At 40.1% G+C, this 27,120-nt stretch overlaps 1 protein-coding gene across 4 annotated transcripts in view; it reads left to right on the top strand.

Moving 5' to 3' along the window:
* NRP1 (neuropilin 1) overlaps positions 1 to 27,120 on the top strand; it is a 115,254-nt gene that overhangs the window by 49,864 nt on the left and 38,270 nt on the right. For all 4 annotated transcript variants that reach the window (XM_075419680.1, XM_075419679.1, XM_075419678.1 and 1 more), the window contains exons 5-7: positions 3,976 to 4,203; positions 11,729 to 11,884; positions 13,646 to 13,812. In XM_075419680.1, the coding sequence (XP_075275795.1) occupies positions 3,976 to 4,203; positions 11,729 to 11,884; positions 13,646 to 13,812 (551 nt within the window). The remainder of the gene's footprint in view (positions 1 to 3,975; positions 4,204 to 11,728; positions 11,885 to 13,645; positions 13,813 to 27,120) is intronic.

Raw genomic sequence — 27,120 nt, 5'->3', positions numbered from 1 at the left:
ATCTAGAAGGGGAGAAAGATCTTTTTTTGCCAAACATCTTCCTTACAGCTGGATAAATAATTCATATATTCCGTGCCTGGAGAATAGAGCACCAAAACTCATAATGTGCAGAAATACAAGAAGCTTAAGCTTATAGAAAAAAAATGTTGACTTCAACATCATTGTTTAAGGTCATATTCACAAAAGCAGCTCAAAACTCCAAATTTCCAATACATGGCACTCCCAGACAGTGCCCCATTTTCAGAACCAGTTCAAGTCCCTTTTACACACCTAAACCAGAGCCAGATTTTCAGCTGCGTTCAGTACATGCGCTTGGTGGCAGCTGTACTGTTAATGAGGAGAAGCACAGTAATGAAGTCTCTTTTCTATTGCATGCTATTGCTGCTCCGCACAGTGCTAACTGGGGCCACAGACCTCTTGGTTCACCATCTTCCCTGTCTGTAAATCCACTCTTGGCTTCCAGAAATTCTTTTGGTGACCTTCAGGGTCACATTTTTTGAAAGAACTCAGCATCCAAATGACACCAAGCTTTCCTGAAAAAATATCTCTATTTTGGTGTCTTTAGGAGGCTAAACTCTTGAAACTGTGTCCTGAAGTTTCTCAGTGCTTATATATACAGTACCATCTTTCATAAAGAACAAGGCTGAAACACAAGAACAAATGAAAGAATGGTCTGTGAAACTATTTTAGCAACTGAGTGTTTTCAAGAAAAAAGCTTTTATTTGTTTTCTGATAGTGTAGTGGCAACTTGGAGCTCTGACAGGAATGTTATTTTTATTTCCTTGTGTGGTCATTTGCATCTCTCAGTGATACACATTAACCATGTTAATATGGCATTATGAATGTGATTTTACACACACAGAAGTCAGGAAACTCAAAATTATGGCTCCCAGAGCAACTTTAACTCTAGTTCATTCCACATAAACTGTATGTTAAGACAGGAAAGTTATCACCAGGTACAGTGTTAGAAATGCTGCATGTACACAAAGGGCACAAGTTATAGTTGCTGTGGGAACATAGCCCTTTTTAACTTTTGAGTTAATGCTATTCCAGATTTATATTTTTATTTCTGTACCAAACAAAGCTGGCAAGTTTACCCTGTTATGCAGGTGAAGCTCAGTTGCTCACACCAGAGTAATACGCTTCATTTTAGCATACTCACAATTCAGCTCATCATTTCCCGGGTATGAGAAGTATTAAAATGATCCCAAGCCCAAGGTCCTGTGGTGCTGAGCTGATGGCTGAGCTGCATTCCAGCACACAGTATATTTTTGCCCGTTATTTCTGTGAGAGCATCCTTCGTTTTGGAACAGAAAAACTACATTACGCTACCTGTGTCCTAAGCTGAATTCTAAACCTGATGCTTAAAATGGCACACGCCATGGAAGTTGTAAGGAGAGACCAGCACATGTAATGGTTGTGATAAACGTAGTCTGGGCTTTGAGAGTAGGAGCTGCTTTTACTTCTTATCCAGCTCCTCAGCCAGAAAGACACTGGAGCTGAATTCCGGACTAAAACACAAAGCCCATATTGCCTAAGGTTTAGCCCATCTGAAATGTTCATCATTTTGGCTCCGTCAGCCAGCCTATCTTAGGATGGATGAGTAGCATATTCACTAGAACAGGATCTTACACAGTTCACATTCAACATTCCTAATTTAGTTGACTAAATTTATGGTGTAAACTGAAAGAAAAGACAGTGTCAACCGGAAAGGCAAATGAATTTCTGGCTCAGTGACACATACAGAAAGGAAGTAAAATTATCTCCAGTGTCATCTGTTTCTCTTTCTTTGCTCTCTCTTTTGTCTCCTCTCGCTTTCCTTCAGCTCAGCTCTGTCCCTTTATTTCACATACATGCACACATGTAGATTCTCAGAAGTATCTGTTCTGCCCAGTCTCTACTAGAACTTTTTCCACCAGTTTTCCAAGAACATTGGCCCATGGAGTTCCTCATAGCCCCAGTGTTGATTTAGTTCCTGGAGTTCCTTCAGAATTTCTATAAAGGGTCAAAATCTGTGGAGGGCATTTTAGTGAGGCAGCTCTTCTGAAAACAGTTTTTGTTTCTTGCACCAGATTGACCTGAACATGTTTAAAATAAAACAAGCTGGTATTGAGATACCATGTGTGACTGTAAGGAGCCTGACGATTGTGCACTCACAGAGCCAGGATCTGGCTGTATTTAATAAAGCAATAATGATTCTGACTTACATTTTCTATGGCATCTTTTATTGGATTCCAAGAGGAGTACAGAGCACTTTATGCTATGAATGGCATAGCAAAGCTATTTTATCCTGGAACAGCAGCTACTGGTGGGAGTGACGTGCAACAACCAGAATATAACCCTCCCGTACATGACAAGGAGACAAGGGAATGACAGGGAGAGAAGAGAAATATCCGACTAATGTGTAAGGGGGTGATTTAATTATAGGCAAAATGTAATTTCCCAAATTGGAATGGGTCAGGTTACGTGAGCATTAATATCTACATCTTCCAAAATACGCCATGAAGTGCTCTGAATATTGATGTGATAGCTCAAGCATTTCCTATGAGTGTCTGTTGAAGGGCAAAAATACCTGAATTGACTAAATTCATTCAGACCTCTCTCTTGCATGCTGAATTTAGCTGGGAGGTGGCCAGATCTGTGGGGGGTAATATGTTTGGCACATTCATAAGGAAAACGTTTTCTGCAGTGAAATAAGAGTATTCATATATGCAACAAGCCAGACTGTTTTCCTTCAATGATCTGCGTTAAGCATTGGAAATCCTCTAAGGCTCCTGACTACAGTCTCTAAGGATGCTGGGCATCCTCATGCAAACTGAAACTTCGCATACATTCATCCTCCAGTACAGCCTGTTGCAACCAAACTCTGTCGCCTGTGTCCTGCCCGTACTCCGTGTCCAAGACCTTGATCTGAGTCATCCTACCCAAACTGCCCAGGTCAGCTCCTATCCACCAATACCCCAAATCCTGTAAATCATTTTCCATTAATTGGGTGTGTCAGAAGTCAGAGAGCGAGGGGTACCTGTGCTGACCCTGTGGGAGTGCTTGCAGCTGGCTCTGAGCACACCTGCAGATGTGGCATCCACAGAGCGGATTCCTGAGGGACCTAAATAAAGGAGAATGCGATCTGCCAACAAGAGAGGGATTCCAGTTTTAGTCCCCTGTATTCACAAAGGCAAATCCAATGATCTGGCCTTTTGTACCCTTGCATCTTTACTGCCACTTTCCTGCTCCACCAAGGGAACTGTTTGGAGCATCCCATTATGCCATGGTGGGGACACTGGGGAAAGCTGGTGTGTCAACATTGACATTAGGTGACTTCTAGCAACACTGCTTGCAATCACACAGTTTATCATGGCTGCACTAACAGCAACATTTTACTGGTGCACCTGTGTCAACACCACTCAGAATGAGTCACTCACCCTTGGTACATGTACGAATTACCTTTCACATTTAGTTTGTCGAGGAGGCATAGGTCACATCTGGCAGAGTTACTGAGTCAGTGCTCCAGGAATCTGAAACCACTACTCCCTCTACTGAATTCACTCACCCGCTTTCGTAAAAAATTCTATTTCACCAATAAAAGCCTGTCAACCATAAGATTTAAAGATTTGAGCTTGAAGGGGCTATAATTATTTCTCTAGGGCTCTGCTGGGATTTCTGCAGCTTACACTTTCATTGTTCCCACATGACTTTGTATTTGTCATAATTTTTTCTAGAGCTGGTACAAGTTTTCGTATTGTTCCACACAAATTGAAAATTGGAGATCAGACAGTATATTCGAATTGAGCTTTAAAACCTGACTATCAATAATAGGAACAAGCTGAGTGATTAATGCAGTGATTAAAATGAGGTGTTTCATTGAAAAGCCACCTTTGCTGCTGGAGAGACAATAGGGCCTAATTTGTTTTCCAGCTAACTACTTTCCTTAGTAGCATAGTGTTAATCTAGGTGATTTTTCTGTTTCTTTTGCAGGACCTGAATGTTCCAGAAACTTTACTTCATCAAGTGGAGTCATAAAGTCCCCTGGATTCCCTGAAAAATATCCCAATAGCCTTGAATGCACTTATATTATCTTTGCACCAAAGATGTCAGAGATTATACTGGAATTTGAAAGCTTTGAGCTAGAACCTGATTCAAATACTCCAGGGGGAGCGTTCTGTCGCTATGACCGATTGGAAATCTGGGATGGATTCCCTGACGGTAAGAGAAAAATGGACTGTGATATGCATAACCATTACTCCAAAGTGGGCTGCAGAAGGCATACTCTCATTTTTTAAATGTCAGAGTAGAGAGGTCCTTGCTTGATTTATATGAAGCAAGTTGAATTAAAGAGAAACAGGGAAAATGCTTTGTAAATTCATTCAGTAAAGCATATCACAGTGTGAATTAATTTTTTTTAATGAAATATATTTAATTTTGAACAGTTGGCTTGGCGGAAACTTCTGTTTTTAGAGGGAATATGTGATGGACCTCCTATGCTAAAATTAATTAAATATGAAGTCTTATAATGGGTCCCAGACTTTTACAGCTAACACATGAGTATTGTCCAGAGATTTCAAAGACCTAGCACAAACTGGACTTCAGGTACTAACCCTCCAGCTTGAGGAGGAACCGGGTTACAGACCAGCTATCATAGCAGAGAACTTCTTTGCCAGAGGAAAAGTGGTGTCCATACAATTGAAATCATAGTGACAAAATGATTACCCAGGTCAGTAAACAGTCATTGAGTTATTCATTCAGGTGGCTTTGGTGATCGGGCACTGCAGGGTTCCTACCTTACAGTGCTCTCTCTTCCACCAGTGTAATCCAAAGGTTTTATCTTAATTTGTTAATTTATAATCTCTGATTAGATGGACACATGTATCAGGGTGGGTGTGCTCGGTACCCTTCTGGAACTTACTTTTCTGCCATCTCAGTAATTTTCCACTCAGTTGTTGACCACACTTGACGTTATGCAAACTCACTAAGTGCATAGCTAGGTATTAGCTATGCCTGTAGAGCCAGCGAGCCCTCATTTCACCCTCCACCCAATCTCATATCCCTGTTTTACACTGAAACTGATGAACAAAATAGATGCATGATTTCTCTATTTTTTTCATACACAGCAATGGGTCCACAAGACCCAACTCCTGTCTAGGCAGGGCAGTCGTGTACTAGTTCTCCAAGGACCCCAGCTTGGTAGGCTGCGGCTCCAGCCTAAAAGGGATGGTTCAAGCACAATGCCTAAGCTTTAGGGTGCCCAAACACCTATACGAATTGTACAAACAGCTATGTAAAACTAATTGTTTGTGATGCATTTTCCACTGTTTGTACATATGTCATAAGCTGATAAAAAGAAGCATCTTGAAGCTGTCCTCTTTCTTCTTAATTTTGTAACTTGTAGCAGAATTCAATGACTGAGGATTTATGTTGTTTGTGTCGGGCGCTAATTACAGCTATTTCAGCTTTCCACTGGTGTGATAACCCATATTAATAGATATTTTTGCTTTTATGAACAGCAGTGGCAGTTTCTATAAACTGCTAATCCTAGATTAATATTTCATTTAAATGAAAACATATAACTTAAGGAACATATTTTAATAACACATTTAAATTGCCTGTTTTCCTAGATAAATCTCTAATATAATTTTAATTAAAGTTTTTATTGGTGCTGCAGTAAATAGGTATGTGCTTTTTAACATATATTTGTTTTTCCTTTTGGTTTTATGCTTAATGGGTTTATCACGGCTCTTTTCAATCCACTCCAATAAATAGTGAACCAAGAGCCATAACAGTAACTGACAGACTGTTTAGTATTTAATGCCTCGGTTAGGAAAACAGTATTGTCACAATACAATAATGATGTCTGGAACATTTAATAATAAGTTTATTTGCATATAGGCCAAATCTGTCCAAGCTGAATTCCTGTAGAACTTGCATTTAAGCTGACATGTGAAAAGATGATCCAATCAATCAATTTACGTGTAATATTACTGAAAAGAAATGCATTACTGTTAGTGTCAGAGGGTTTCAAAGCGGTAATTTCCTGTTTTGGGAAAGTGACTGAGCCATACTGAAGAGCAATTAGCAACCGGCATTATCAGCCTTCCAATTCCCTTACAAACTGTCTAAACCCGAAATGATCTCAACATCCAAGAAGGGTGTTTACATGTTTGTAAATATTTAAGTGAATTTGTAGACTAGAAAGAAACTTTTTCTTAGATACAAACTGTTGGAGATTGCGTCGGTTGTAGGGAAATGTTTGCTGCATCATTTCACTGTGGGATGATCCTTAGCCAGCCGTCAGACTCTCTTGTTTAACTTAACACTACAAAGGCAGAGAGAATGTGATTGCTTCTCTATAAATGCACCATAGGATGAATCCCTGGGAGGAAGAACTATTTCAGCTGAAGAGCAAAGCTGAGTCAGGAAACCACTGGTATGACCTGGCCATAAACTGAAGATAGAAATTAAAAGTTTCTAGATATCAAAAAAAGAGTATCCAGATAATCTTGGGAAAAAAAAGGTGGGAAAGAAGGCAATATAAATCTAATTTGCATCCACATGGAAGTAGTAAATTTCTGTAAAATATTAGACAGTATGGTTGCCTTTGACGTAGGAATGTTCACCCAGGGTGAGTTTTTCAACCATTTGTCCATTTCCCCTTAGTCTGTGAAAAAACATTCTGAAGCTACATCTACACTATTAATTAAAGCAGGGCCAAGGCATGGCTGCTTAATTGCTGCCATACTCCCTTGCACAAGTGTAGCCCACGTCAGTTTGCACTTTCCCAAGCAATTCCTAAGCACAGTTTGGAGGACAGCGAAAGCCAGGGCTCGTTCCCAACAGGTACGTTGGGCACGGCCATCCTGCTTCAGAGGGACGAGCCCTGTGGGAGCGAGCTGTGTCATACTGTTGGGCTGGTCCCAGGAGCCACTGGCTGTAGGGCCAGAGGGTGGTCCCTGGCCTGCTCTATTTGCTGATAGCCACAGAAAAGGAAGCTTATTTTCCTTTGTTGTACTCCATTGCTGCTCACATGCCCCACTGTGTTAGGGATTAAAGCCCCCATTGCACTACACTGATATAAACATGAAGTAGAAGGATTTTTTATATGTTTGGAAAAATCATATATCCTCCAGTTCAAACCCCTGCTCCACAGTAACACAGCTGTAGTTTGCCAAGATGATGGCAGCATCAAGACAGAGAACAATTTGATGGAAAATAGTTGTGGCTGCAACCAGGGCAGAATTAGATGGACAGCCCTCCCCCGAACACGCTGCTCTCACCCAGCTCTGGAAACCAGCCATCAATGTTTGAGCCAGACGCTGTCAGTCCCCCCATTCTCAGCAGAGCACAGCACCCCACTCTGATCTGCTGCAGACATCTGCTTTAGGGCAGCTAATGGACCTCTGGAGGTGCTTATCTCATTGACTGTACTGGGACCTGCGCATCACTAACGCAAATGTAAACTTTAGATACCTAGGTTAGAGCAAATGAAACCCAGCACAAGTGGAAAATGTTTTCATTGTAGAATCTGATCAGCTACAGTCACTAGAGATTGGCAGGAAATGAATTTGCTGTTTTCTCCAGTTGTGATTTTTTTTCCTTCCTCCCTCAAAACAACCAAAAAAAAGAGAAGTGTTCTCTTCAACAGATTTTCACAATGATGTTTAAAAGCATATGTCAAAATCAGTATACTTCCATTTACATTTTTCTTATATGTAATTGCCATTTTTCTGATGGAAAACAATTTTCTGTGAGAAAATTTGCCACCAGCTATAACAGTCATTCACAAAGACGTTAATCCTGGAATGATCTGTCACAATCATGGAGTCCTCAGCCTACCTGGTTGTCTTTTTAGTGGATTGAATCTGGCAAGTGCTGAATACTTGCGTCCTGTTTCTGCAAAACAAGTGCTTGTCTTTGAAGCATGTGAGCAGTCAGATTGACTTCAGAAGGAATTCACTGAGGACGCTTACGGGTCTGAACTTAAACACTGGTGTAAGTGTTTGGCTGGTTCAGGAGGGGAATGGCAGGCATTCGAGAATGCCTCAAACAGGGCATTTTTTTTCTGCATAACTGCCTGCCAAGGGCACCCTTTGGTCTCTTCTTTAAAACAAAGCAAGAAGTGAAGCAAACCCTGTTGGAGAATGTTTGAGAACTACAGGTGCATGCTGCAAATATTGGGCAGAAAGGGGACGATGGTTTGAAGGAGATAACAGGTGGAGTTGGAGCAGGAGAGTGAGTAGATCACAAAATAGAAATACATGATTTTGCGTGAATAAACTAGACACCAAGAATGTCTTTTCCCAGGGCACAAATATACCTCAGCCATCCTCGGCTGAGAAGAAAAATAGCCCACTCAAAATGAGGACTAACTTAAGTGATGAATTGCACATATTCAGCATGCAGCTCTCCTTGAAGCTCTGTAGACTGTCTACTAGGGGCTCAAAAGTAATTTAAAGTAGTTTACATATGGTTTGAGAACCACAGGCTAAGCATTGCTTCTCCGGTCAATACCACAAGAGCCTCCACTGAATTACAGAGCAAAACAAAACGCGTTACTTCAGTCGTTAACTTCAGTGCAAATGAAGGTTGCTATTAATCTAGGTGTGTTTCTCCTCTGTTGTGATTGCTTTCTACACTCTTGTGAGAAGCTGTTGAGATACAAGAGTATACACAAGCTCAGTGTAGGTGACTACTGGACTGTGAGGATAGGATTCATTTTTCAGTTATTTTCTCTTTAGCATCCTAAATTGTGTGAAAATGTTCCATCAATAACAATTACACTGCTGTGAAAATACTGTCCACAGCTCACCAGCATACTTTTAAGGACCAGGTTTAAAATTCAGTAAAATGGCTAGTTAACAACATTTCTTTTAATATTTTAGAAGTCTGATATATAGTTTTTCCTTGCTTGTGTTTTGTGTTTGTTTTTTTTTTAAACTGAATTCTAAAAGCTAAGATTTCAACTGGATGGGCAAATGTATATTTCAATAAGTCTCAAAATTTCCTGAAACAGACACTTTCTGGCCAAGCGGACAAACATTAGAAAAGGAAAGAAGAATTAGTAAGGATGAGGTTTCTGTTTAGTCTTAAACCATCAGCTGTATTCTATACCTTACACACTCCGATCCTGTAAACCTTCAAACATACATAGTAAGAATAATCAAGAATTTATTCAAGTTCCAGAATTAGACTCTGCATTTTGGGGAAGGCTTGCAAAACACGTTTCTTAGTTGCCCCTCCATCTTTTAACCTGAAAGTTACCCAGTTTTCCGCTATATTATGCCATGGAAAGAGGAGCCAAGGTCCCAGAAATAGCTACAGCATGAGCAGTCAAGTGAACCAGCTATCTCTCCGAAATGCAGGTAATGTAGAAGTGTCCTTGAGTGAGGACATTTCCAGGTGACTCAAATTTGGACTAGACTTTCCTGGGGGTTGCTGGCAAAGTGACATGGTGGTCTACAGGTAGAGACTGCAAAGAGCTTTCTGGGCCTAAGGACTAGAATTCTGACTTGGAACTGTATATGGTCTGTTATGAAAGCCCATCTCAGGAGGGGTCAGGAAGATGGTAAAAAGCAGCAGTGGCATAGCCTACCTAGGCAGACAGCAGTATCACCCCCAGAACAATTGCTCAGATGGTGTTGTCCACACAGCATGTATTTGATGTGCTGACACCTGAAACATTTTATAATTTATTGTCATTCAAAAGTTTTCAAGACTTGAATAGAAACAAGGAGAACTTTGTGCTAGCTATTTATGTAAGAAGAATAAGAATTTCTATTTCACCCAGTTCTGCTCAGATCAATACCCTATTAGCTCAGTAGGCTAAGGTTTACATGTTGTGCAAAAAAAGTCAATACCTCTTTGTGTCATATTCTGCAAGTTTTTGGCTCTTGCATCTACATAGCTAGCAAGGGGAGTAGTCGCAGGGCCAATCTGTAGAAGACCGAAACGCAGAATCACTAAATATGTCTTAAAAATTATAAACCAGTGAGTCATGGGGAATCTTAAAGCCTGTCTGCTTTAAACAAAGTTCTCCTCTGTTTGTCATTTGAAAGAGGCTTCCCTGCAGGAAAAGGGAGGAGGGAGGCTCAGAGGGCCATAGCGTGGTGGCCTTATGCTCCTTATTTTCTTGCAGTTCAGAGTAACATCAGCAGCTAGAATATTGAAAGGCCATCACTGGCCATCACATTTTCATCAGAGCTGAAAATGCAAAGGAAAAAAAAACCTGCAGCAACTGGAGTGGGGGCATTATTTTGTGTTTTTAAAAAGCCCCTGATGGTAACAGTCTAAAACAATTTTCTCACTCCAAATAATAAAACTGTAAAGCTTTAATGATTTTGAGGACAAGGAAGAATTCAAGTCATATCCTCTATAGAGTGTTTGATTTTATCAAAACTCTATTGAACAACCCTGGTGGAAAAGGGCTGAGCTGGCAGGTATTTTAAATGCCATAGGATTGCCAAGGCAACTGCAGACTAGCTATGGCCAGAGTATAGATAGAAAAGCACATGCTGGCAGCAAGAGTTATAAAATCTGAGCTCCCTCTTTCTGGCAACTCTAGAGCCTTACAGAATGGTGTAGCTTACATAATACAGTTATACCAAGCTGGAAGTGTTTTACTTGTTGGAAAATGCCAATAAATGACTACAAAATTATGCTAGCTGTGGATTTTTTTTGAACTGTGAATAATTAGGATATATAAACATTTTATATTTTAAACTGAAAGTGAAATGGACTTCTTAGAGAAATGACAAGGTGCTAATTTAAGCCTAGAAAGCCAGTGATGTAAGCATTAGAATGACATCTTATGATTATTTTCATGATTGACTCCATGGATAGGTTTTAGTGTTATCTTTTCTTATTGTTGGTAAGCACAGATGTACCACTGTTCAAACAACGTAGGAACCTGTCTGTAGGGAATGCTCAAGTGCTAGAAGGCCACATATGTTGGTTGTGAATTGAGCAGCTTAATTAAGGAAATAGATTATCTCACTGCACAGGAAATCCAGAAAAATATTGGGAACAGGTTTGTACATTATTAAGACTGAGAGAGATCACGTATGTCTGCATGGAGATATACTTAAAAAATCCTTGCTCTTTTGAAAGGATTAAGATATTCCTCTGGAATTCTTCTACAGTATTCTTTAATATTGAGCATATGGGCAAAAGATCCACAAAGGTGTGCTGAAAGCCTAAATAGGAAGGATTAAATAGTCATTGCTCTTAGCTTCAATATGAGTGCAAAAATGTTTTTTTTAAGTTTGCTATAAAATTAACAGAATACCTGTAGTATTGAGCATAAATCCTGGAAGGTGCTGTTTGACCTCCTACTCACAGAGCATCTTGTGGGCTGGGCAGGCAAATCAGGCCATTCGGATGTCCTTGTCATAAATAGGTGCTTCAAGTCACACTTTGGAAAATACTTCCGCTGTTTTGTCCATGTAATTTTGTGCATTGTTGCCCTTTCTGCACACTTTAAAGGACATTTTTTGAAATCTTGGTTCCTTACATCTTCAGAGGTTTATGGAGTGCTATCTGGAATATTTTAGAAGTAAGATTACTAGGGTAGGATAAGCAATTTATTGTCCACTGCTAAGTTATTGATGAGATTGTGATTTTGAACTGTTGTAGATGTTCGCTATTTCCGACTGAGGGCCCCTCTTTAGGAGGCTATTGCAGTGGCATCTATTGTTGTAGTGGAACTGGTAGTTCACTATTATATCCTGTCTCTTTGCAGTTGGCCCACACATAGGGCGTTATTGTGGGCAGAACAACCCAGGACGTGTCCGGTCTTCAACAGGGATTCTTTCAATGGTGTTTTACACTGACAGTGCGATAGCAAAAGAGGGCTTCTCAGCAAACTACAGCGTGTCGCAGAGCAGTGTATCAGAAGGTCAGTATTTATCTATCCCGCAGAGCTTCTTGGAAAATATTCTCTGTTATGTCTTCTTGCACACCAGGTGTTGCCTGAAACTTTAAAGAAACCTTAAAGAAATAAGATGGTGGGGAAGGTTTGGTTCTGTTTTGCTTTTTGCTTTTTTTTTTTTTTTTAAAGAACAGCTGCCCTTTGAAAAGCAGTGCAAGAAGCAGAATTCTCCTCACAGTTTTATTCTGCAGTATCGCCAGGAAGTTGGGATAATTATTGTGAAAAACTGCACTGACCAAGGAAACGCAGGAATGCAGAGCAATTGAACACTTGCATTAAAACAATGAAACATGAACAATGAATGCACTATCCAAAGCCTTCTTTTATTACATGGAATAAGCTTTGATGATTGATTTTTTGAATAAAAAGAACCAGTTTAATATATGTGTTCTTGTTAAACCATTTCATAAGCTATCTAAGCTTTGTTCTCTGTCTCGTATTTTTTTCCCAGTTGCCCCATTTTCATGCTTACTCTTTGGACAGAGAATGAAACGAAGTGAGGGAGACGCAGGAAAATAACGGGCTATGTTACACCATGTCCCTGCACATTCCCTTGCTTTGCTCAATGAGAAAATACACACTGTAAATGAAACTCTCTTTGTGACTTACTGAGTTTTGAGCAGATTCATCCAGATTTGATGTCCTTGTTCAGTCAAAAAAGAAACAAAAGAAAAATGAGTAAACTGAAGTTATCCCTGTTACTCCCCACTTCTACTCTGCCCTTGCCTCATTACTATCTTTCTTGTATGTGCATAGCCAGGAGGGGGAAAGGGACACACCCCAGCCTCATGGATGGGAAGCATCCTCCTCTGTCTCTCTCAGATTGTACCTCCAGCTATTTTGGCTTCTCCTTGTGTAGGTGCTGCCTGTACCCCTTCATTAGCTAGCACAGGCAATTTGGGTCCCCATGTCCACCTCCTCCACAGTCATCCACCCTCCTCTGTCTAAAGACACCTGCCTGTCTTGCTTTGGTGGGGGTTGGAGCCTTTTATTTTTGAAGAATGAGGGAAGAATTTAGTCTCCATGCCCTATCAGGCTTTGAACTCACTGTAGTGACTGAGTTGTCAATTGATTCTAAATTATCTTGGTAATTTTTGTGTCAACAAAAAGAGATTAGATGGAGATGATCAACTCATTTAAAACACAGTATGTCATAGAAGATGTGGTAATTCCTTTAGGTCAATACTCTTCTGGCCTGGATTCAAATTTGGTTGATCTGTTTCTTTCCAGTGTGCAGGATCAAAAGAGAATGGCTAGAATTTTAATAATATTTTTTAAACATTTTATACTTTTTGTACCAGAGTAAATAGTTTTACAATAAAATTATCTTGTACAGTCAACTGGTTTGTCTTTCTTGGCTTTGTGCATAATTATGAGTTGAACATACCTTGTTTTGTATTATGAATCCACTGGAGTGCCTGTGCAACCCTAGAAAAGAGAATTCTATTGTCCTATCTTGAAATCGCTACCTTAAAATGGCTACAATGCTGGGCTAAAAATATTTGTATAGCATTATTATTGCTAGAATTGCCATGGCAACTCAAGTGACAGTATTAAGAATGACACCATAAGCCCAATACTGCCTCACTTAAAGTTGCTAAAGAATTCAAAGTCACATAAAAATAAATTCTTTAGATATTCACATTCAAAGCAGGAAAATGTTCGCATTATTCAAAGTCTAAATCAAAAAGCTGACCATAATAATGACGGTAATTTATTTTTCTTCAGATTTCCAGTGCATGGAACCACTAGGTATGGAGTCAGGAGAAATTCACTCTGATCAAATCACTGTCTCCTCCCAGTACAGTGCTATCTGGTCTTCAGAAAGGTCCCGGCTAAATTACCCTGAGAATGGATGGACCCCAGGGGAAGATTCTATCAGAGAATGGATCCAGGTAAAAAGATAGTGTTTTAAAGTTATTATAAGTAATACTCTGTGGAGTTTATTGAATGTGGAGAATGCAAAAGGAAAAAAAATAACACAGTAAAGTATTTCTGCATAATCTAAGAATCATTGCAAGTGAATAGCTCACATTCCCTATTAGAGACACAAAAAGAGACTGACTCCCAAAGGTATAAAAAAAGAAAAGGTCAGGAAGATTAATTCTTTTGCTTCCCACATCTATTGTTTTTTCAGTCTCCTGGGCACAAATAAGAGAGATTTTGGTTTAGTGGAAAAGTCAATATTAGTTTAACACGCACTTAAAGTGGAATGTCCCAGTAAACTGAGCATGTGCTGTGTCTCTAGCTGATTACAGTTAAGCATTAATGCGGCATGGTGTTTTCATGCACTCAGATCTCACCTCAGAAGACCTACGTTCCTTCTAGAATATGTTACCCATGAAATGAGTTCAGTGGTCTCTGTCTAGTGGTTATTCGTCCACATCCTTAAACACAACATTCATTAGCAAGATTGGCTGCCTTGGTTTTGCTCTGTTAATCCAGGAGAAATTGTGCAAACGTATGTTGCCACAAAGTGACTCCTTGAGTTCAGTCGGTCTGCTTGGGCTTGTTGTTTGCTGTTTGTTATCAGGTCCATAGCTTAATGGCTTATGATCCCTGAACAGATTAAATAACCTATACTATCAGACAAGTGTTAATATCATTAGGTAAAAAACCACTGATTTGTCTCAATTGTAGGCTGATTTACACTTCTTCGTTGCAACCTAGATTATGTTTCTGTTGGCAAAAGCTAAGAGAAAGGCTTGAACATATTAGATCAATATTACTAATACTGAAAACTTGTTCATATATTTGAAACATTTCTCCTGCTTCTGTTGTTTTCTATAGGAAATTACTAAATGACATATAAAAACAATGCCTTATTAGCCGTCCATACGAATGTTCACTTTGGTGTTTCCTGTGAGGTTTGCTGTCTGCAAGAAAGCTTAAAAACATGTTGAGTAGTAGTTAGTAAAGGGAAGAAAAAGGGGGAAATCTTTCATTTCTGCTCCTTGGCACACAATGGGACTCTCAGGTGCCCTGTTTAGGGGCCCCTACACATCCTGAGCCCTTGGCAACTTGGTAATCATGTATGATGGACCTAATCAGACTTCAGAGCAGCAAAAAAAATCTGTTGATCCTTTTTCCTTTCTTAGAAATAAATGTTAAAATCTCCGCAGCCTTATCTAAGTGCAAGGCTTGTTATTATTGATTGCCACTTGCAATCCATGGAATGCATCAGAATCAAATTCCCTGTGTTTCATCTGGTCGGAAGGCCGCCCCTTTTCCTTTATTTCCTTCCTTTCTGCTGTCACTTACACATTTATGACTGGATAATCAAAACAAGAGAGCTAGTCAAATCTCATTCATGTGTTCTGTGTGCTTATTAACTTTATTGAGTTATGATGACTACGTACGTATATATATAGCTTAATCCTTTCACTTAGAACTAGATCTTTCTGAGAAAAAGTTTCAAATAACTTTTTTTTAACCATTAACTTTTTTAATAACAAACGCATAACAGAATCCAAGCTACTCTGGGGTTTATGCTTATAACAGCTCAGGGTACCTCAGGCCTCCTACCCATGAATTTCTCATCCTCCTTTGCCTTCTGCCATAAAGCAGAGGCTGAAACAACCACTGAGCAGGATTTTTAGCAGCTTTACACTCCAGCTACCACACCAGCCAAGAATCTGGTGGGGATTTGTGTGCTGTACTGCTCACACCACAGTTCTCACCCACTTCACCCAGCCTCTAGTTTGGAAAAGGCAGCATGAAGCACCTCCCTGAACAGTCTGGTCATAGGGCACCTTGTCCACTGCCCAGAGCCCATGTTGAGGGACCGGGACCCCGGAGGCAGACTTCACAACAGAGCAACTAGGCTCTAGCAACCCTTGCTGCAGGTCTGGGTCTTGTTTGCAAGACTGAGCCTAAAAAGCCTTGCTTGAAGATTCATTGCATTGAATAGGCGTGCTTAACACCTGTTGCAGAAAAGCTTCTACAAAGGCTTGATGACATTGTCAGTAAGCACATATTGTGAGTTTGTATGTGGATAAAATATTGGAATCCTGTGTTTCCTCTGTAAAAATATCCCCAGGAACAGATGTTCATCTCCATAAGAGCTTACAGACAAACAACCAAGGACATGCAACTAATAAAATACTCTGAAATTACCCATTAAAAAAATCGTAATATTTTACAAAAAGGAGGAAGACACTTGTATATGAAGGACTGAGGTCACTTTGTTCTGTTTTGTTCTGTATGCTATTGTAAACTAGTCATTTATTTGAAGTATTTGCTTTTGTGCAGTACAGCGTAAATGGATTTTTGTTGCATAGTGCGAGAACTCTAGAAAATATTCAACAGCAAAAAACAGGCTGAAGGATACAGCAGTTCTGATCTTGGAACTTATTTATGCCTATACGCCCTTGCCTGAGAGACAAAGATTTTGTGTAGATCACTATTCATGAATCCTTTCATGATTGCAGGTTTCCATACCTGTGCACACACTGCAGCTGGTTAAGTAGTGATGTCTGCCTTCAAACTGCTAATATGCATATGAAACTAGGGCATATATATGAGATATGTACAATCATACATGGGTGAAGCAGCTTGAAAATTCAGCTCCAAATACTAATTTCCCCACTGTATTGTTTTTTTGTAGGGGAAATATTATAGTTCTCCTTTCCCTGCCTTTTACCTCTCCCTTCAAGGTTAATGTTTTTGCTAAGACAAAAGAAACAGAAAACCTCAGTTAAGTATCAGCAAAGGGAGATTGGTATCTATAGAGGACGTCTAGAGGGCATGCGATATGATTGTCTCCACGAGGTGTTGACGTCTTTCTGACCATTTGGCTGAAAAGAATTAGGAAAATAGTGTTGGCTTGTTGTTAGTAATGGATTTGCATGAATTCCATCTGTGGACATGGAACCCATTCTTTGGTGGAAAAACTAGATTGCCCCTTTGAGGCTGACAAGGTACTAACTCCCGAGTTCATCTGAATGCTGCCTGCTTACCGGGCTCTGCAAAGCGAAAGCTTTCTGTCCGTTCCTTTCCTTAGTTGTTTTGAAATAAATGTCAAAGCTTAGGTTCAGAATATCCATAGCACGGTCACACCACAACTCTGCACAGTACTTTCTCCTTTTTATATTTATCCTCAAACACATTTTTAAAAATTGCTCAACTAACTTGAGATTTGGAGTGACTCCATAATCAGAAACAGAGTTACTCCAGATTGAATTTCTCTTTCAAAAACACATTAATAAAGTCTGTGGATTTTCTGATATGAATGGAACAAAGATATGCATGAGGCAAGGGCTGCCAACAATAAGCACGAAGTTAGTTTATTGTCATATGGGATGTTGTTAGCTCCTCAGCCTTAAGCTTTGTCTAGTTGTTTATTACACTTACATTTCACATGCTCGACTGCCCTTCAGTGTGAAGTAGCATAATTTAAAACAAAAAATAAAAACACAGCCCTTTAATTTACTCAAGAGCCGGGAATTGCCATTGCAACATAAGTCATCGTCCCTCATTAACGTATCCTTTCACAGGAAAAATAGTATAGTGTTTCCATTTCTGTAATCTGAACAACAAACATGTTAATAGGTATCAATTACCAGCCAGTTTCAGTACTTAGAACCAGTAAGAAGGCCAGTGCGAGGGTTTCACATCTGGTTTTAGTGAAACTGTTCCTGTCTGTGGTATTTAAAATTTAAAGAACTTCTGTTATTGTGCAATTGGGAATCCTAGGGGAGTACAATGTTAATGAAATCCATAACATGCAGGGATTTTATGATTGCATTTTCAAGGCATTCCTTCAAAAGGGACGACTGATTTCTGCCATGGCAGCAGTAATTGTGTTTTTACAGAGTAGATTTAATGTTCGCATTTAAGAACAGCAGTTACGTTTACACTCATCTGAAAAAGCAACAAGCGAAATCTTTATATTTAGGAAGCTTTTTGTATGTTATTTCTGAAGCCTTTGAGCAGGAGCCGCGGGCGGTGGTGCACGGCAAGCCCTTGGCCGCAGGGACACCCGAGGGGTGGTGGCCAGCAGCCCCTGGGCAGCACAGCAGCGGCCGGAGAGGGGCCGCCAGCTAAGGACGCTTGAGACCCACGTGTGTGCGGTTTTGAAGGGAGACTGACTGCCTATTACCGGGGTCACTGGGAACCTGTGCTATCATCAATCCTCATAATGGTGTGGGTTTTCAAACCCACAAGGAGCAACACCTTCTGGGTACTTTTAGTGCAGAATCTGTGTGTTTTCTATCAAAATGTTTCTTCTAATGCATATAACACAAATCTTTACACTCCCACCAAGCTGGACGATAGTTTCTGGGTGGCACAATTTTTCTCCCATCCTGCAACACTGAGCAAGACCTCCAGCTTGCCCAGAAAGCAAAGCATGTTTGTTAATAACACAAGTTCTTCGGTCCATATTATGGCTGGGATTGGACAAAACCGCAAATCCAGCTTTAAGAATCCTAGTATCAGATCAAAACTTTGCAGCCATAAAACAAAAAGCGCTATTCTGGTGTAAACACACACTGCCAGTTCAAATTTGTTCAAAAAAGGTTAACAGGGGTTTAACATAAATAGTCATTACACTCTGGATTGGGTGTTATCTGTCATTCTGCAGCTGACATAAGGCCATACACTAAGATGAACTCCTTATTGTGTGTTCTGGTTAATATGACATAAATGGCTAATCCAGCCCAAATTTGTGCTGCTAGGTTTTTCAGCAGGGCACTGATCTGCTAGCACGTGGAAACAGCCGGAGTCAGAGGTCGGCACTGGGAGCAGGTCTGGTTGCCCCCGCTGGCCTCTGCCTGCCCGTCTCCACCGCCTCCTCCACCCATCCCTTTGGCACCTACAACTCTTGCAGAGAAATTCTCTAGACCTCTAGATCGGTCAGCCCTAGGAATATCAGCTGATGTGGTGCAAAATTCTCCCTCTGCATCTTGCAGCGTTTAAGGATCTGGAGAAAGACCAAAGAGAGGTAAGAATAGGCCTCCTCAAAAAGCAACCTGGGAGATCCCCCTCACCTCCACTGATTGAAATATCAGTTGTTTATTTAACGCTAACTCTCCCATGCAAGGAAAGTACACTTCCATTGATTTAAAACACTTCTATGTATACACGACTTCACCAGAAAGAGAGGGACCTCTGAGGTGGAATTTTCCTTCCACATTTGTCTTCATTCTTTCACATTTGCAGTAACCTACATTCCTTATTATTTGCTCCTTTGTGAGCGAAACCCAGAAGCAGGCATCGCTGATGTGAACTGGTATATAGATTAGTACGGATTTATTCCTGTAGCACTTCTGAAAATAGTTGCAGTTCATCATTAGGTGTCTCGACCTTTCATCTGTGCCATAGCTTATTTCCTTATCAGGTATTCACTTAAAAATATAGTCAGTATTTATATATGCTGCTGCACAGCACATTTGTTTCATTTACAGGTTTATTCTTACATCAGGCAGCTGTTTAAGTTGACTTTACCGAACAAGCTTATCTAGGTATTTCACATGAAAGCTCAAGGAAGTGCAAGTCAACAATGCCTGTTATTTTTATTCTTATTATTTCTGTTTATTTTGGAGTTTGATATTGCAGTGAAGTGCATCATAGTACTGCATAGAATAACATGAAACCTGGGAAACCGCAGTCCCCCAGTTCTCCTAGCCTTTGAAGGGCTGCCTGAAAGCTGAAGTTCAGAGGCTTTGCGGCGGGGCTTGCCCATCATTAGGGAGCACGCTGACGGGAAAGCACAAAAACTCAGTGCTTTGTCTTCTCTCGCGCTTTAGAATACACATCATGTATTTGGTTCATGTCATTTTACGGTTCGTAATGGTAGTCCAGAAATTATTAAGCAGAGTTAGCTTTGTGTGGAAAAGTGTTACAGTTATCTTACGGTCTTAACATACTTTGCACATGGGCAAAGAATGACAAAAGAATATTCCTTTCTGGAAATCACAGGCAGCACAGACTGTGACACAGCGCAGAAGTGGGGTTAATTGACCCAGCAGGATACATTCGTACCTTTATTTACTGTGACATGGGAATAAATGGTAGAGTTCCACAAAGGCAAGTACTGAAATTAGACAAGAGGGAGAGGGAGAAATAAAAGGGCCCTACAAAGTATGAAGGGTTTTTTGATTATTCAGAGTGCTTTAAGAGCTATTTTAGTACCAGAAAGTTCCCAGCCATAGATTTATCACTCTGGGGAGGCTGAAGGGATGCTCAGAGAACTGTGCAAAGCCGTTGGCAGCCTTATTGCTCCAGAAGTGCAGGTGCAAAATGCAGTTTAGAAGAAAATCCTCTCTACCTCCCTCTGACATGTTTCAGCATCAGCCCTAATACAGAGGGGAGTCCTGTGTGGCTCCAAGCAATCCTGTGTGCAACATATGGAGGAGCAGCAGAAGCAGAGCCCCTCCGAGCCTCCACTACCAGCCTAATCATTATAATAGTTTCGGTTCTTTCAGGGGATCCATTATGCAGAGATCTGAGTAGTTTGTGTATAACTCTGTAATTACCTATGCATCCACTTCCCAGTCCAGCTCTACATCCCCTCAATGGCTGCAAGACAGATGGCCCTTTAGAGCTGAGATAGCAAATTAAAAATGTGTCCAGCAAAAGCACTGATTCAGCAACTATTAAAATTATTTTGTAAATTCATCTCACTTTCACTAGTTGGTTCCAGGAGGGAAAGAAATTAAAACCTTTAAATATGGTTTTAAGCGAAACAGCACAGGGTTTTTTTTAATCACAACATCTTTTTCTTCTACTTTCTTTCACATAAATTAAAGCCACTCAAAAAAAACCCCAATGCAAAATTATTCTTCTCTCTCCTTTTTTTTCCATTCACCAGGTTCACATCTTTGGCTTGACTCAATACATTTGTTATTGTCTGCTGGTTTTTAAACTGCCATCAAGCCAAAAAAATCAGTTGTTTGTGCCATTCTGCTTGGTAGGAGAGCTCTCTCCCAGATGGGTTGCAGACCCCGTGGGGGCTGAGGCAGCCTTGCCCGCCCAGCTACCTACCAGGCACTGCAACACATCTGCTCCACCGCAGCAAGGACTTTCTGCAGATGTGAAGGGAGGTATCTCAAAAGGATATTTTTCTCAGTCCAGCAGAAATAAATGAATCTACAAAACTAGGCAGGTGTCAAACTGCGGGTGAGGTAGAGCTCAAGGCTAGAAGTTAAGTGACTAAGGGTAGTGGCTAGAAACACAGCCTTGGGTAGGAGCGCACAGCTGAGGCATGTTATAATAAGCAGAGTTGTTACTGAGCTAAAGGTCTCTGTTCTCATGGGGCTGACCCTGGTTTGGAGATGATAGGTGTACTGCTGAGAGCTTTGCAGAGACAATCGTGTATTTTTATTCACTCTTTCCACACCTGCACAGTAGTATGAAGCTGAAGAGTTCATGAGTCCTGTGGGCCCTTCCCCATCCCATCCATGCTCCAGACTTTCTGTTGCTGAGATATTATTTGCCTCCTCTGTCCTTGTGTCATCCTGCTTTTCTGTCCCAGTTTAATTCTGTTCTGCCCATTAGGTGACATTTTCACAGCAGTAGCAAAATAGGTAAAGTGGAAGGATAAATGGAATTTTTTCCAAGCGGTAAATACCTGCCCTTCAGAAAGCAATTTGTCTTCTTCCCATGAAAAAAGAAAAAAAAGAAAAAAAAATATGTATTTCAACAGGGAAATACTTCCATTTTTGCTTTACCTCTGATGTTTTCAGTGAAGGTTTTAAAAAACTTTTTAAAAAGGCATCAGAGTAAACTTCATAGCTGTCTGATAAACAAAACCTACTAGCAGAGAAAACACAGTTGACCAAAGATTAAGCTGAGGTTCAGTTCCTCTGTTTTCAGGAACGTCATCAGAGAAGCACTGCTTACACAGAATTTCCACCAACCAGCTGTAACTATGCCATCTGGTCTATCTCTTCATTGCAGCCTCCTGTGTTCAACACCTTGGGCCAAACTCATTTCTGGTGTTGATCCTCTGAAGCCGCTGAAAATATTTGTCCTATCACGTATAAAACCAGGGCGTATTTTAACTGGTTATATTTAGGTTATGGATTATCATCTTGTAGGCTAAGATGGCTTTTGACCTTAACAGAGACAGGAGCAGGGTCTTCCATTGCAAAGCCTATTAAATTCAAGCTGTGGGCTGAAGGGCTGACATAACACAGAATAATTTTAAAATGCTCTTATCAGGCCATAAAAATTAACTGTCCATAGCAGTGTTCCCCCCCTTTCATGATATGCTTAACTAAGAAAATATATCCTGTGTTTATTTTAAAAAGCCATGGCTCTTAAAAATCGATAGCTTTGCTCTTTACATAGCTGGAGATAGAGCAACTTTTAGAGGGGCCAGGTGGGGTTACACAAACCAGGCACCATTCTTTGGTCAAAAAAACCCTGGAAATGAAATCCCCATGGCTGGAGTTTGAGCGGGCTTTGTTGAGAGAAGGGCAGAGCTGGGAAGCACGCAGTCGCCCTGCTTTGCTTCCGCACCAGAGGGGAAGCTGTCTCAGCGGTCACTGGCCTGCACCATCCCTTCTGCTGTCCCCTTCCTCCTCCGGCACTGGGCGAGAGCACCCGCTTCCAAATCACAGCCTCAGAAGTGTTTCATCTGTGTGCATGCATTTCCTCAGAGCTCTGAGGGACTTGGCAAGGAAAAAGCAAAATGAGCTTTGCATGTATAGTCTTTGTCTGTCATTTTTCCCTGTACATATACAGTACCCTCACCGCATCATCTAACTGCAGCTACCTGACATTTTTCTAGAAGGCAGCAGAAAATCATATTTTAAAAAAGCAGTGACTTGCTTGGTGACCCAGTAGTAAATTAAAATCATCATACACAATATGTATGAAATAGAAAATCGAATTTTGGTGCAACAAAACTGACAGTTCCATTTAACAGAAAATAAATGAATGCAGACTCCAGTGGATGACTGACTGATTTAAAGAGACTGTGACGATACTCCAAGATGAGAAAACTGATCACAAGAAAATACGCGTATTTCTGTGTGACACAGGTTATACACCTATTCCAATTGCCAGTGAAATTAGACTTTAAAAGTATTAAATCTTAGACACTGGCACTTTTTTTTCCCAGTTTGTTGCTATTTTTTTATAGAAAACCCAAATCCTGAACTTTCAAAAATGTCTAAGAGTAGCAAAATCCAGTGATTTCAGTGGAACTCATTCTGACTACAGTGGTTGCACAGTCAGATCTATCTAGACCATCAAGGTGATCTGCCTGAGACAGCAGAGGTTTAATTCTGCATAGTATATCATCCCCTCACTTACCAGCTTCCTACCCGATTAGCATAGGTATGCTGTGAGGCAGGAAGAAGCAGAGGTTATCTCTGTGCCTCTACACATGAGTAATATTGTACTTACATTCAAAATACCAAAATGTTATATATTAAGCCCTTTTGCCTGTACCCTCTGATTTTAATAGGACAGCAGCTAGCAAAAAAATGCTACAGAAGAACTTTATAGGCAAAATCCAGTGTTTTCCACTCAAAGCTCAGTTATTCACATGTGAAGCAGTCTGATAGAGACACTTCGGATTACTTGTTTCCCATTTGTGCATTAGTTGCTCGGTACACTTAGGCGAAAAAAAGTCCTACAATTACGTCCGACTCTCAGAAAAGAGTGGTTCTGCAAGTCTTGCTATAGAGTTTCCCTTTTCTATAGTTTCTAACACAAACTGGGGAAGGTTACATTCAAAGTGCACTAAAGAGTTGTCTTCATTCCAGATCAGAGGATTAAGCTCAGGTTTAAAATTAAATGTAAATTACAAATAAGTATTCAGAAAACGTTAATTAAAAGTATTACGTTCCTGACTCATTTATTGCTCAGCAAGGGTTCCTAAGTATCTTAGCTGGAGAAAGGGGCCATTCACATTCCTCCTTTTTTGACCAAGTCATTGTACATGTCTTAGGTTATCCATTTGCAAGTTAATGTAGTGCCGAAGCGCAAAGGTTTTCATTTTGAAGAAGTAATATTTCACAGCGAGATATGCTCCTGCAAGATGTAGAACAATCTTTTTCTAAAGCACTGGGAGGTAATCAGCCTTTCTCTTCATTGCTACAGAGAGGGTTCAAATGGCATAAGATGCTGATTACTTAGATCCCAGAGACTATAGAAATCCCAATACGATTACATTTTCCTCCCTTTGTTGTCACAGTTTATTGTGTCTTGGTGTTCAGGTTTTAAGTAGTTTTCAAGTAAAAAAATAAATTAAGATGAAGGTATTTTCTGAGTCTTCTGAATAGCGATCGTGTTACATCAGAGCACCACATGAATGCGTAAGGTGGAGCTTGCAAAGGAGTAGCAGCAGGATCATTCCCTGTCACCCCACGTGCACTGGATGCATTTCGTACAATACAGTGAGCCCATTTCAGGGGAGCATTGCATTGCCCTTGCTTTTAAACCAAACTCCTTCAAAGACTCACACTGAAAATATCACAGGCAACTAATGTGTACCAGTGGCCATGCTTCTCCTGGCCCACTTGCAGCATTTCTCTTTTGCATTTGATCTTTATAGTTTCCATACTGGAGCGATTTGGTTTGCTGAATTCTGGAAATGTCTCAAGTTGAAATGCTAGTGTATTAACCTGCTGTACTGAGTCTCTTTTGTTTCTCTTTACCAGAGTGCTCCTTGCCAATTTTTACAACTACAGCAGATTTTACTATTCAAACAGAACCAGATGGAACACCAGTTCAAAGAACATGTCAGAATTAAATATTTCTTTTTTAATTAGTTGCTTCTGATTTATGCAAAAAAAAATTAACATAAGAGTGGAGAATGTGCCATGAATCCAGATGCAACACAGCCCACACAAGCATTATCTTTTCTCTGTCAGAGGCACAGCGGCCTTTTCTTTCATTTTTTTCTTGTATTTTCTTTTTTCCTTTTTGTTTCTGGATTTTGTTTTTCTTACACTTTCTGCATCTTTTCCTTCTTGAACCAGCCCCATAATGATGACTGAAGTTCTCTTATGTTCATCAATCATACTTTTTCATCATTATGTTAAATTTTCTCTTGTAGAAACTGGCTGATCTGCCTCAAAATTACTGTACTCAATACTGCAATCCCAGTGTCAGTATCTGAATGTGACAGCATCCTTTGAGTCTATTCTTTGTTATCAGTTGGGGGAATCTTTACACTTATGTTTCTTCTGCTGCAGAAAAGGATTTGGGCAGAAGGTGAAGATTTTGAGGAATATTTCAACTGCTAAAGAAAGTTCATTTCCTTTTTGCTGCCAAGCGTTCCTATTTCTTTGGCTTGAATGTTTGCTCATCTTCTCTTTCATGCTTCCCCATTTTTGCCAAGTCACATAAGCGTCAGTTCAGTAAAGCATACTGGCTGAGGACAGTTGTTAGGCACAGACTAGAAGCCGAGCATGTGATTAGCTGCTTTCTCTTCTGGGGCTTTCAGGATGTTGCTGTCAAGGTCAATGAGAAAGACTTCAGTGATTCAGGAGAGATCTTACTAACAGCAATGTTTTCTCCTCTGTTTCTTTATGAAGCTGTGTTGTGGTTTAACCCAGCAGCTGCCACAAATATCACTGAGAATTTTGCACAAAGATCCGAGAAGGTTTAAGGCCTTAACTCTTTTCGCTTAAACCCAGGATAAATACTTACACCCTGTCATTAATCAAGGAGCTGTGTTCTTGTAATGAGTGCTCATTTCAAGGACGAAGACTTTTGGAAGTAATTTTTGAATGAAATTAATGAAACTATTTTCAGAATTTCTACTAGACCCTGTGACATTTTTACTTAGCATTATATTCTTCTTTACTTAAAGCTCAATAAATAAAGAAATTAAGTGATAGTTCTGTATGCATCATGGGAGAGCATGATTGGTCAAATCAACAGCAACACCTAATAAAAAAGGTCAACTCGTGCTTAATTAAATATTTGACAGAAGAACAGTGAAGCATCACAACCGTTAATCTGACCCAGAGCACTGTATGCTATCTAGGGAAATGACACAGTTCTCTAAAAATATTTACTTTGGTACGTTGTGTCAAGTGATGGATTATACAGCTTTTCAAGCTGCAAGAGATGCCCACAACAAAAAGCTTCCTGTTGTTAATCAAACTCTAGCACTTTGTCCTTTATTTTCTCAGACTGTTGAACAGACCTACAGTAGGAGTGTTAAAAGCTGGTAAAACTACTCCCTTGCCACCACTCCTTCAATGACTGTATTTTATTTAGCAAGGCAGCTTTTCATTCTGAAAAGAAGATCTTCCGTACTATGACATAGTTATGTATGACAACAGGAAGCAGCAACATACAAGTCATGCATGTTGCATGTTGTTCCTCATCCAGCAGTTTGCTAAGATTTGCTACATGATATACTGTGCAGAGCTAAATGTTGTTATTTTTCCTTCTCCTTAACTGGTCTCTAATAAAATGTGTATGTCACCACTTGCATATCTATGTCTTAAAAATGCATCACCCACTCACATTTTTTGGAGACAGTAAGACAGCAATAAAAATATTTTTCCTGGATGCTAAAAGATATTGCAAAATAAATAGAGAGGAAGCAATTCATATGTAGAAACAGCTAGTGTCTTGCAATATGCTTTCACAGGAAAAAAAATCGTTTGAGAAGTAGGAACAACTGGGGCTTTTTTTACATGAACATTTCTTTCCTGGAAAAAAATACCCACTTGAGATGTTCCTCTTTTCTTGCAAGTTAGGGGCTGATTCCTATAGGCAAGTCTGCTCCCAGTCTTGTACTTACCAATAAAAGCGGACACATTGCAACACAGGCAATTATCAAAGGCTGTGTTTTTGGATAAGGCCCTAAGGTATCATTTTCCGGAAGAGATATGCTTTGTAATCTGAATGAAAGTGAGCAAAATTTGAAGAAAGAACTAGCAGTATACTGCGGTTAGTCAAAGCTAAAACTCTGGTCACGGAAATGAAATGTCGTGATTTCAGGTTTGGAGACAGCTGCCTATCTCGGATCACAGCCATACAGCATGCAATAACTTACAAAATCGCTTGCATCCTCTAAAATAAATACCAGATGTTTGTTTATCATATGCGCAAAAAGTGAAATGTCAAATAATTGCAGGGAAATGCATTTGATGTTTGTCTTCAAAAGTACTGTATTTCATCACCGCCTCTCTCCACAGTTCATTTTAACATGAAACACAAGTTCTTGAAACAAAAAAGGACAAGAAACCCAAACCTAAAAGCTAGCTTTTAAAGGTTTGTATTGCTAT

Source organism: Opisthocomus hoazin, chromosome 4, assembly GCF_030867145.1.
Source record: "Opisthocomus hoazin isolate bOpiHoa1 chromosome 4, bOpiHoa1.hap1, whole genome shotgun sequence".
Lineage (NCBI taxonomy): Eukaryota > Metazoa > Chordata > Aves > Opisthocomiformes > Opisthocomidae > Opisthocomus > Opisthocomus hoazin.
Note: the sequence above shows the minus strand (reverse complement) of the source record. Positions and strands in the feature narration are given on the sequence as shown.